Consider the following 13,162-nt stretch of genomic DNA (forward strand, 5'->3'; position numbering starts at 1 on the left):
AATAATCGACTTTATTTGGACGGCTTAGATGAATTCACGCGTCAAGATCTTGTCAGTAAGGTCGTTAGGAACTAGTATAAATAGCGCATAGGACCTTTGTAATCGGTGGTGCCTCCAGTATTGTAATCGTCAAATTTTCAATTGAATTGATTGACTTACCTTTGAAGCAATTCTCTTGCATTCATCTTCTTCCTCATTAAGACTGTGTGTTCTTGGTGTATTTACTCTGTTTTGCTCATATTAATGTTTCCGCTGCACTTCAATTGTTTTTAGAGCTTATCTAGAGTATTAGATCAATATCAAAGTTGAATTTCAGATCCAAATTTTTTTTTAAAGAACTTTGCTCTTTTTGACAAAATTCCCCCCAACTTAGAGACAACAATGGCCCCATTGTGATTTATATGTGGCTTAGTGGGTTGCAAGGGTAGTGTATAGGGCTTTGCCCGGTTATGGAGAAGAGATGGCCTAGATCATATCCTAAGTAGTGACAATTGAAATCAAGTTCCGTCCCAGAAAAGAGTTGGCTAGTTATAGTATTTCAATGTAAATTAGTACTCAAACTTACATTACTTTTAAATTACTCAAGCTATAAACACAAGTTGGTGGTAGTGAAGTGTATGTCCTAAAGTTCCATCTAAAAAAATTTCTAACAGTAAAAGGAGTGACACGGACGATTCTTAGATGCGTGGAAAAAAAGGAAAAATAAAGAAAGGAAAAAGAAAATTGGAGCTAAAAGGTATGATAGATAAACTTGCTTACTTGTGTGGAGTATGTGTCCTCAATGGTCGTCGGGGCGCCGGGATATTCCAGCAAGCATGTCCTTCAACTCAGTCATGAGTCATGTATCTCGTTCCTCCATCTTTTTCAATAACGTCTCTTCATGGGCTTTCAGTGCTCTTTCCATGGTGGTGTGGTGGGCTTGGGTGCTTTTTTCCAAGGTGGTCTCTAGCTCGATGACTTTCTCCTTCAATCTACGAACTTCATGCATCAAATCAGTCTCCATGGGGCTGCTGTCCGGAGCAAGTGGGGGCTGTCCGAGATCATTGCACGGGGTCTTGTGGATCCAATCAACTGTTTTGCACTCGATAGGTAGTGCATTGGTGGTAAGTGCCTCGCCAGGTGGTACTGGAACTTTTGCCTTCTTCATTAGGTCGTGGATCAATGCCGGGAAGTATAACCGTCCGGTGGGTTTCCTAGTGCATCTGTGAATGGCATCTGAAATGACTGCCCCAACATCAAGTGCTTTACCTGCAAGAATACAGTAAAGTAAAAGCATATGGTCCAATGATGTGATCGAGTCGTGTGTGGTGGGGTGAAATGATTATCTCAAAAAATGATTCCACACGGCCGCATACTTCTTTAGAAGGTTGGTTTGAAACTTGAGTGGGCTACGCTTTTGTGGGGCCTTCCAAGTGGCTCCCTCTTCTGCTACAACAGTCAATACCATCTTCAGATCCTCATCGGTGTGGTCATGTAATAACCTACGATACTCACAGACTGGAGGCGCAATCAAATCATAGAAAGTATTTATGGCATGTGGAGAATATGAGATCTTTTTACCCCTAACATGGACGGAGGTAGTGCGTGTAGAAGACACTGATGCATAAAATTCCTGAACCCAGATGGGGTAATAGGGCTCTCTAACCGCAGTAAATGCCTCCCATCCCTTTGGATAATGATGTCATGTATGAAGGGATAGGTCTCCAGACAACCCCTATCAAATCCTCTCTCACCTAGCCCTAAAAAAGTCTTAAATTTCTGAAGATTTCTCGGTCTACGGTAGCTCTCACTATGGCTGTCTGTAGCTCTAGTGAGTGCTTTCTTCTTGGGCGGGCTAGGTGGTACCTTATGGCGTGTGGATCTCCGTAGTTGGGACAATGGAATGTCCTCTTCCAGAGTCCACTCTAAGTCTTCAGGCTCAGCCCTTTGTCTCTTTGTGAACCTCTCAATCGGAACTAGGCAAGAGTTACTAGAGGTCCGATTGCTATCCGCATTGGACCTGTCAGGAGAGGGAATGGAGGTAAGCTGGCAGTCTGGAAAGGCATCAAAGCTAGTGCTCACCAATGGTGCAGTGTAAGTGGGAGTGATGGGTGGTATGGGCATAAAGGCATCATATGCATCAGAAGTCATGTGAGAAGTGGGAATGTAAATAGAAAAAGGATGAAGTGCATAGAATGGGTTATTGAATCTGTTGAATGCAATGGTGATAGGTGGAGGGGTGTAATGCTGTGACGTTAAGTCTACTATGCCCAAGTCAACCATGGGAGAGTCAATAAAGTGGTGATGTGATGTGTGTGCATCTATGAGAGTGATAACATCCGAAGAGGTGGTGGAAATTGGCCAGTCAAGTAAGTGAGTGTGGCCCTCCTCTTCATGAAAAAGGCATTTAGATCAATGTCAAAGAGAGAGTTTTCTCCGAGCATTTCTTGACTCTCAATGTGCTCCATAGGATTACTTTTGATTGTATGATCATTTTGAGCATCATAGGTGCGTGTGTGCTCAGGTATTGAAGTATCAGGAAGACTGACAATGGGGTTGTGGTGGCATATGTCAAAGTATGTGCTCTCTATCTTGGTAACCCCTTGGGAGAGTGGCTGAACTGAAGGTGGGACTCCCGAGGGTTGTGCATCATCTTGACTCTCATCCTCTATCTTTATGCGCTTGGCTCTTGGCTTCCTTTGCTTGGGTTTAGGCAAACCCTTGGGAACATAAGTTTCCACATCGATGGTCTCACCTTCCTCTTTGGTCAATGGTTTGGTGACATGTCTTTCTGTGGACCTAGTGGCTGGTCTGTGGGGTTTGGGTTTGGGTTTAGGTAGAGGGGAAAGGGGTGGGCTTTTTGGGTTTGGGAAACAGTAGATAAAGGATTTGGAGGTGTCAAAATAGTAGGGTGAGGGGCTGTTTGTGCGAGGATGGCTGTTTGGGCTAAGGAAATGGTAGGTGGGATAAGTGTTGGGATTAAAACAGTCGGTAAAGGGATCGTTTGGCCAAATGGAATGGCTCTAAGAGGGGTAGGACATGGGAGGATTGACCTTAGCAACCATGGTGGTAGGTTGGCTAAGTTGGTTGGGAGAGGGATAGTGGTTTGTGGTATGGGAGRAGGGGAATGTTGGGAAGGGTGAGGGAACCCAGGTGGTATTCTGTCATCCATGCCAAACCTGCACAAAAAAGAATAAACTAAAGTAGGAAAATCAGTTTAGGTTCATGATGCTAAGAAGTTTAGAGTCTTATGCAGGTAAGTATAATCAAGACAAGCACATAAGGCTCAAAACTTATGCAGGTCAGAAGGGTTTAAGACGACCTTCTGCATGTGTTTGAGTAAAGTCTTAAGTGCAAGGCACAACAACTTGAATCAAATCTGGTAGCATGATCAAGATAAACACACAAGGGCTTAAATTAAATATGGTAGCTGTTGTGCCAAACTACCAGGGCTATCTGCACAGTCATCTGTTTGGTCATGCTATTATGGAGTCAAACACCAAAAATGTGAGATGTATGCACATGTAAACTTGAGAATAGGCCAAAATATAGTAGATTGGATGTTTGTGGATGGTATAATCATAGCCCAAAAATGGCTGTTTGCACAGCCAACAGTTTGATCCTTGGATCAAATGCAAAAAGACACACAGGTAGTAGAATAAGATTTGGAAACTTGTGCTTAGAAATCTATTAAAATCATGTGTCTAATCATGCAAAGTGTATGAATACAAAGCTACCTGATTTCAAACATGGACAGAGATCAAAGTTGAGCTTTGCTTGCTGCTGTCTTAAGACCGGCTTATGAAAAGTACACATGACCAAAATTCAGAAATAACCCTACTTTATGCATGCTTTTTGAACAAACCAAAGGCAATTTGTATCTAAGTGGTTGTGAAGGACAAGACACTAAGGACTTGAGACTAAGATCAAGAAAACCAAACAAAGATCAAAACAGTCATTTATGCAGCAGACAATGATGTTCATCCATTTTTTTTTTTGAAGTAGCCTTGTTTTCAAAAACCCATGATCAATTGATCATTTTACCAAAACTTTTCCCTTTACTCAACAAGGTTATGTACCCCAAGAACAAGATTTAGGGTCCTAAAACCTATTATGGCAATCAGACATACCGTTTAGGATAGTTGAACCAACTCTACAAGACCCAAACATCCATACTACTCATATCAGCAACTTTTGTGTTTGGGTATAGCATGGTCACAACCCAAAATGGCTGTTTGCATAGAACATGTATCCCTAGACACACATGGTAGGACAACGAATGGACAAAGATCATCCTTTGTGCTTTGTGTGGGTAGGATGTGCAATGCCGATTCCCAATGATCAACGTGCATGAAGTCAAGGCTGGCTATGGTGGAATGCATGCTTACTCAAAACAAGTTATATCTATCCAGAATTCTTAAGCAGATGGGAACAAAATGCAATTAACCACACAATGATACACATACTGATAACAAGACTTAGGAACCTAAATCATGTTATAGTAGTTACAAATTTTCATAAGGGTGGTTATCAGGCTCCACATGATCAAGATAGTTTTGTGCAAGTGCCCTGTCCAAACTGTCATAAACCAAGATGGTTTGACCCATTTAGGCTTTTGACCATTATAAGACCACATGGTGACCACCTATACAGCTGCATGATCAAGTACTCTTCCCAAACTCAAAATAGAGGCTATGAGTTCGTTCAAAGTTGGACCGTAGTCTTCTGTTTGAACAAGGGAGTACCAACTGTGTTTCACATGAAGAACGCATAGGACCATAGTCCTATTTCTGTGAAAATGATTTATGATCATTAGTGAAGAAAATTAGTGAGAGAAACCTAGAAGCTATCATTTTGAAAATGGTTGCAAGGAGTGATACCTGCCTTTATTTGACTAGGGTTAACATTCTCAAACCCCAAAATTGCATATTAGCTCAATGTGCGATTCATCTAGGGTTTCTATTTTTACTCAGAATTGAAAGCAGAACCCAAATGGAGATAGCATATGATTGAGCAAACACAGTTCTATTTGACCAAACAAGATTTTTGGGTAAACAATTTCATACCTTAATCTTGATAGACAAAGAGAATTTCGGTTGTCCATCCTTCCGTTGTTGTCACTAAATCACAGCAATGCTTTCTTCCTTCTTAATTGATTGAGTTAAAGAAAAAGATGGTTTCTTACTTTTATAGCCGAATGTGATGATGGTGATAAAACGAACGACAGTTCGTGATGGAGATGGAAAGGGAAAAGAAGGGGAATGAAAAGAGATGGCTGAATACTGGCGGTGATGGAGGATGGAGAAGGTGGGTGGTTTGTGTCGGCGATGGGAAGGGAAGGAAGGTATGATGGATGTCGCTGGTGATGGAAAAGAAATGGTGATGGACTGGAAGTGAACAGTGGCGGTGATGGTCTCTCCTTCTCGTACACAGTCAGGTTGATAGAGAAAGGGTGCCGGTTTTTGTGATGAAATGGGTGATGATCTCTCCTTCTCGTACAAAAGAAGACAGTTGATGGAGAAGGGGAGCAGTCTTGTGTACGATTATGTGGGAAAAGAGGGGGAAAACAAAAACAAATATAAAGGGACTTAAATACTTAGATATATTTTATATTATATATATATATATATATAATTTTTTTCTTTTTGCTTTTCTTTATTTTAGGGTGCAAAAAAAAATTATAACTAAATATATATCCTTATATATACATATATATTTTTATACACATATTTATATTAGTTATATATATATCTATATATAAATACTTATTAACAAACATGTACCTGTATAAATATTAGTATGATATATATTCACATATTATCTTATGTTGAAAAACTCACACGAGATATTCTTGATTTTTGGGCTCGTCCAGATAAATTTTTATTCTCTGGCCATTTACCTTGAACAAACTGTTATCCTTAGGGTTCACCAGATCGACTGCTACGTACGGGTAAACCTTGTGGATTAGAAACGGTCCTGACCACCTAGTTTTTAATTTACCTGTGAACAGTTTTAATCTGGAATTGAACAGTAAGGCTTTTTGTCCTGCTTTTAACTCTCGCTGTTGAATTCTTCTATCATGCCACTGTTTCGTCTTTTCCTTGTACAATTTGGCATTTTCATAGGACATGTTCCTATGCTCTCCCATTTCACATAACTGCATTTTTCTTTTATTCCCTGCATCATCTAGGCACATATTTAATTCCTTGACTGCCCAGTAGGCTATATGCTCAAGTTCCACCGGAAGATGACATGCTTTTCCGAAAACGAGATTGTATGGAGACATACCAATTGGAGTTTTAAATGCAGTTCTATATGCCCATAACGCGTCGTCCAGTTTAAAAGCACAGTCTTTTCTATTTGGTTTAACCACCTTTTCCAATATTCCCTTTATTTCACGGTTTGAAAGTTCTGCCAATCCATTAGTCTGTGGGTGATATGCGGTAGCAACTTTGTGGTTAATGTTGTATTTTTCAAGAACTCCGTGCAACAAATGATTCACAAAATGAGTACCCTCGTCACTAATTAGTGCTCTTGGGGTACCAAACCTTGAGAATATTTGTTTGTGGAGGAACTTAACCATTGTTTTTGCATCATTTGAAACACATGCTATTGCTTCCACCCATTTTGACATGTAGTCAATGGCGACTAAAATGTATTGGCAATTATTAGATGGAGGAAATGGTCCCATGAAATCAATTCCCCGAACATCAAATAATTCAACCTCCAAAATTCCATTTAAAGGCATTTCATTTCTTTGGGAAATTGAACCACTTCTCTGGCATTCGTCACATCTTTTGGAAAAATTATGAGCATCTTGAAAAAGTGTTGGCTAAAAGAAACCAGACTTTAATACCTTGGCTGCTGTCCTTTGTCCGCCAAAATGGCCACCATAAGGGGCCTTGTGACAATCTTCCAAGATTTTTGTTACCTCTGTTTCCGGAATGCATCTTCTCAAGATTTGATCTGCACCAATTTTAAATAAGAGAGGTTCATCCCACAGGTAAAATTTTACATCATGCAAAAATTTCTTGAGCTTAGGCCAAGTGTATTCAGAAGGTTTAATGCCGCAAACCAAATAATTGGCTATATCAGCAAACCATGGTGATTCCAATGGCTTTAGCATCAAGATTTTTTCATCCGAGAAAGTCTCTATGATGTTCTTCAAGTCGGTAGGTTGCTTCTCTAATCTGGACAGGTGATCTGCTACTTGATTTTCCACTCCCTTTCTATCTTTTATTTCAAGATCAAACTCTTGCAACAACATAATCCATCTTATCAGTCTGGGTTTTGCATCTTTTTTTGAAATCAAATATTTGATGGCAGCATGATCAGTATGTACAATGATTTTTGTTCCCATCAAATATGATCTAAATCTTTCAAAGGCAAACACCACAGCCAATAATTCTTTTTCTGTTGTTGTATAGTTCAATTGAGCGTCGTTCAAAGTTTTGCTTGCATAATAGATGGAATGGAAAATCTTTTCTTTAATTTGTCCTAAAACGGCTCCCACAGCCCAATCACTTGCATCGCACATAATTTCAAAGGGTTTACTCCAATCTGGAGTAGCAATCACGGGTGCAGTAACCARATCCTTTTTYAAAGTRTGAAATKCATTTCTACATTMCTYACTAAAATCAAACTTTTGGTCATGTTGAAGTAATGAACACAAAGGTTTTGAAATTTTTGAAAAATCTTTGATAAATCTTCTGTAAAAACCAGCGTGTCCAAGAAAACTTCGTATACCCTTTACAATGGTTGGTTCAGGCAATTTTTCAATCACTTCAAGTTTTGCCTTATCAACCTTAACTCCCCTTTTTGAAATCAGATGACCAAGAACAATACCTTCTGTGACCATAAAGTGACACTTTTTCCAATTTAAAACCAAATCAGGTGTTTCACACCTTTCAAGACTTTTTTCAAGATTTTTCAAACATTGATCCTATGATGTACCATATACAGAAAAATCATCCATAAAAATTTCCATGGAAGTTTCAAGAATGTCCGAAAAGATGGACATCATACATCTTCGAAAAGTGGCGGGAGCATTACATAGACCAAATGGCATTCTTCTGAAGGCAAAGGTACCATAAGGACATGTAAAAATGGTATTTTCTTGGTCTTCCGGGGCTATTGCAATCTGATTGTAACCTGAGTATCCGTCTAGAAAACAATAGTACTCCTTTCCAGCTAGTCTGTCTAACATCTGATCTATGAAAGGCAAAGGAAAATGATCCTTTTGAGTTGCCTTATTCAGTCTACGGTAGTCCATACAAATTCTCCAACCAGACACGACTCTTGTAGGAATGAGCTCATCTTTCTCATTTGAGATGACAGTGACACCTCCCTTTTTAGGGACATACTGTACAAGACTTACCCATGAGCTACTTGCAATTGGATAGATTATGTCAGCATCCAACCATTTTAAAATCTCTTTTTTCACAACCTCTTTCATGATTGGGTTTAATATTCTTTGAGGTTCAATGGAAGTGAAACTCTTATCTTCTAAAATGATTTTATGCTGACATATTGAAGGACTGATACCCTTTAGGTCAGAGATGGTTCATCCAATAGCCTTGGTGTGTAGTTTTAACAAGTCTACCAACTGCTCTTCTTGATGTGTTTCTAGGGTGGATGAGATAATGACAGATAATCTCCCTTCTTTTCCTAGGAATGCATACTTCAGGTGTGAGGGAAGTAACTTCAACTCTAAGTCTGGTGGTGACTCAATAGATGTGGCATGGGTCTTTTTACTCTCACTCTCTAATACCTCAAAAACAAGGGTATCTTGCAATAGGGTTATCTCACTTTCCTCTCCATGTTCTATCTCTTCAACAACTTCAGTCTTCCTTAAGTCTAACATAGATTTAACTCCTTCTTTGTGGCACAAGGATTCAATGAAACTCAAGTTAGAACACTCATCTTTTTCATCCGGGTATTTCATGGATTTGAAAACATTAAAGGTGACATCCTGATCATTCACTCTCATAGTCAATTCTCCCTTCTGAACATCAATCAAAGTCCTACCAGTKGCTAAGAATGGTCTTCCTAAGATGATTGGTGTTTCTTTATCAGCTTCAAAATCAAGAATGATGAAGTCAGTAGGAAAAATGAATTTATCTACTTGGACTAATACATCCTCAATTTTTCCTTTTGGGTGAGCTATGGATTTATCTGCTAACTGAAGGGTAATTGTGGTTGGTCTAGCTTCACCTATGCCTAAGGTATTGAACACTGACAAGGGCATGAGGTTAATGCCGGCACCTAAATCACACAAAGCCTTTCCAATTTCCTTCCCACATATTGAACAGGGAATTGTGAAACTCCCGGGATCTTTGAGTTTAGGGGGAATTTTGTTGGAAAGGAGGGCACTACAACCTTCAGTTAGGGCCACAGTCTCAAATTCGTTCAGCTTCTTTTTCTCGCTCAAAATGTGCTTGAAGAATTTTGCATAACTTGGCATTTGTTCAATAGTTTCAACCAACGGGATGTTGATATGTAGCTATTTGAACACATCAAGGAACTTCTTGAACTACAACTCCTCTTTCTAATTCCTCAACCTTTGTGGAAAAGGTATATAAGGAGGAACAGGAGCTATGACTGRTTTCTTGGAGGACTGACTAGGGGGTGCCTGGATGATGATAGGTTCACTATGAGGGACTGGTGACTCCGCTTTCTTGTTACTTTTAGAAGAAGAAGTTCCAATATCATCCTGAAATGATACCTTCTTTTTGCCTTCATTTGGAAATAACAAGGGAAAGTCTGCTTTCTCAGGAAGTGGTCCTATCTCTATTGATTTTCCCTTATCTTTTAAGGTGGGTGTGACAATATCTGAACTAGATGTTGTGAAATCCATCTCAACTTGGTCCTGGGGTTCAACAATCTTTTTCATAGGTTCACTCTCTACAAGGTTCTTTCCACTCCTTAAAGTCACTACCTTCACATGTTCTTTCATGATGGACTTTGGGATCTCTGTATCACTAGGAAGAGTACCTGCAGGTCTATTTCTTACCTCTAGTGCAAGTTGACTAATCTGTGTTTCTAGAGATCTTATGGCAGTGTTCTGATGGTTCATGGCTGCRTTGGTTTGGTTTATGAATCCTTTCAGAGTTGCTTCCAAAGAAGTAGAAGATTTGGCTTGTTGGTTAGACTTGTTTTGGAAAGATGAATGATTTGTTTATTGATGAAAGGTAATCTGGTGATGGGTTGGGGCTTGACTCTGATGATGTTGTTGAGACTGATGTGGTTGGAATTGTGAAGTCCCTTGGGGTTTGTTCATTGGTGGGTTTAGAGCAGGACTGTGCCATGAAAAATTTGGGTGTTGTCTCCACCCAGGATTGTACGTTTGAGAAAATGGTCCTGATCTATTTTGATTCCCAACATAATTGACTGATTCGGAGTTGGATGGACAATGTTCAAAGGGATGTCCTCCACCACAATACACACATTGTATTGACTCAATAGTTGGAGCATGCGCGGTGGCTATGGTTTGTGCTGCTTGACCATTTGTTAAATTTTTAATCAAATTGGTCATTGCAGTCATCTGAGCCGTTAATGTTGTAAAAGCATCTACGTCATGAACTCCCGCTGTTTTGCGTGGTACTAGTGCATGTGGGTCGGCCCAATGTCCATTGTTATTAGAAATCTTTTCAAGGATGTCATATCCATCATTATAGGTACTAGCCGTGAAAGCTCCACCTGATGTAGCATCGAGCATTTGTTTTGCAGTGAGATTTAACCCATTGTAAAATGTCTCGAGCTGTATACAGTATGGAATGCCATGGTGAGGGCATTTTCTTAATAGCTCCTTGTACCTTTCCCAAGCATCGGGAACTGCCTAATCGTCCATTTGTTTAAAAAGACAAATTTCATTTCTGGACTTAGCATTCCGAGTTGAAGGAAAATATTTTTTTAAAAACTTTTCTGCCACGCTATTCCAAGAGTCCACAGATCCTGGTTGCAAGAAATTAAACCAAGACTTTGCCCTATCCCTTAAAGAAAAAGAAAGCAATGTGAGTCTTAGAGCATCGTTAGATACTCCCGAGATAAGGAAAGTGTCTGTTATTTCCATGAATGATTTTAAGTGTGAGTGTGGATCTTCGGATGGCAAACCACTGAACTAACCGTTGGTTTGCAACATATTAAACATCACTAGTTTTAACTTGAAGTGGAGGGCTTCCATTTTTGGTTTAATTATTCCTGAATTTAACTTATCAAAAACAGGAATGGCATAGTCCATAATTCCTCCGTCTTTTGAGTTTGTCAGTCTGATTATTTTTTCAGCATCATTCAATGGTGGGGGAGTTGGTGGAAGTGGATTATCAATCATATTGGAAGAGGTTAGAGTAGATAATAAAACTCTTTGTACTCTTCGTCTTTGTCTGAAAGTTCGCTCGATATCCGGATCCAATTCAAAAATCTCCCCGTGCGGTAGCCTTGGCATACACCACACCCAAAATCAAGTAAAAAGATGGTAGAAAAATCAAGTCTTTAGATTTACTAAAAAAAAACTTTTGCCTACTCCCCGGCAGCGGCGCCAAAAACTTGTTACGCGATCTATATAGAATATAAATCTCTCAGACTGCTAATAAATGAAGACTAGTGCAAGTATACACTTATCAACCCACTATCGTCTTTTACAAGTAATAAAGTGGTAAAAATACCAAGTATCGTCCACGGGGAAAAAGGAATAAAAGTTCGTTTTAATAGTATAAATAAAGATATGATTTCAGATGGTGAATTCGAGGAAATATTTTTGGTGAGTTGATTAAACACTACTGATGTGAACAAGTTTTAAAAGAGAGCTTAGGGTGTAGGGATTCGTTAAGATGTTACGCCGATCTAAAAGTAGACAGGATGCTACAACATGGTTCTATAGCATGCTTTATAAATCACTTATCTTTACAACCAATAGCCTCTTTAAGGTACTCTCTTGAGATGTAGAATGACACACAGTCATAGATCCAACCCTCATATCTCTATGTAAGACTGGAATCCCGACATTGGCTCAAACTATTCCTTTTATAAGCTAAATGGAGCGAAAACGAGTCTCCTCGATTCTAAGTAACTCTCTCGAGCCTACTTCCATATCATTCAAGTTGACGTGTGCTTGTTGTTTTATCTCTAAATCCAACACACTTTAACACTCTTAAACAAGTGATCAACTTGTCCATGGATGATGTTTTGACAATAAAAACTTGAATGACGTAGTTGTAAAGACTTATAATTTATATATCTACAAACGGGACCGGTCTTTATCTTAACTTCACCCAACACCCAAGCTATATTTTTAGCCTAACATGCTTGAAAAATTAATTGCGTAAATAATAATGCATAAGAAAGAAATAAATTCTAGACGTAATTATAAAAACAACTAACGATACTAGAAAATGTAAGTGCAAGAATAATAATAAAGCGTAATAAGTAAAACTTAAGAGAAGAAGAGAAAGTGGAAGAAATAAATGTAACGATGAATCGTAAAAGACACTTAAACTATTTTAACTACTAATATTAATTGCATAAATTATAAAGCATAATAAGGAGAACTTAAAAGAAGAAAAGATGACAAAGGAAATATACGTAAAAAGGAATTATAAAGAAGAAAAGAGAATTATTTGCAAATATAACTTTAAACTAAGAGAATCAAACTATATCAAATGTTTACTAGGATTGTTTTCATCTCCAAATGCCTACTTCTAAAGCTAAGCCTCCCCTCCTTTATATAGTGGAGGAAGGGAGGGTAATATCCAATGGACAAGGACTTTTACCCATCTTTTTTCTACAAAACCATGGGCATAGTTAAAACCACCTAGAAGATGCCAAAAATCAGATCTTAAATTAGTCATTTGAGATCTCAAAAGTTGCAGGAGATGGGCTCTCAAAAAGGGAAGAAGTGACCCCAAAAGATTCCCGTACTAATCTCAAAAATGCCCTTGGAACAAAACGAAAAGACTCAATTTATGGAATTTGGGAAAATAAAACGGGTAAATAAAGTGAAGAAAAAGTGCAAAAGTATCAAATAAATTGATACTTATCACTCATCTCTGAGAAATTCTCTCGTGGAAAGATTGACCAGACCTTATTTCTTAGGAAAATTAAAGGTCACATCATTCTCGTCCGAATTTATGTCGATGATATTATTTTTGGTTCCACTAATCCCTCTTTATGTTTTCGTTTCGCTGAA

The 13,162-nt window shown here is 38.8% G+C and overlaps 1 protein-coding gene and 1 non-coding gene across 2 annotated transcripts; one reads left to right on the forward strand and one right to left on the reverse strand.

The window, feature by feature from the left end:
• Nucleotides 1-8,542: 8,542 nt before the first annotated feature.
• On the reverse strand, nucleotides 8,543-9,442 carry LOC112502678. The gene has a single exon (XM_025106662.1). It carries the CDS (start codon nucleotides 9,440-9,442, stop codon nucleotides 8,543-8,545), a length of 900 nt encoding a protein of 299 aa, XP_024962430.1.
• A 1,312-nt stretch (nucleotides 9,443-10,754) lies between these two features.
• LOC112502683 lies at nucleotides 10,755-10,861 on the forward strand. Its single transcript, XR_003067744.1, has one exon. It is a non-coding gene; the product is annotated as a small nucleolar RNA R71 (small nucleolar RNA).
• The last annotated feature ends 2,301 nt before the right edge of the window (nucleotides 10,862-13,162 follow it).

Source organism: Cynara cardunculus, unplaced genomic scaffold, assembly GCF_001531365.2.
Source record: "Cynara cardunculus var. scolymus isolate 2C unplaced genomic scaffold, CcrdV1 Un_Scaffold_1769, whole genome shotgun sequence".
Classification (NCBI taxonomy): domain Eukaryota; kingdom Viridiplantae; phylum Streptophyta; class Magnoliopsida; order Asterales; family Asteraceae; genus Cynara; species Cynara cardunculus.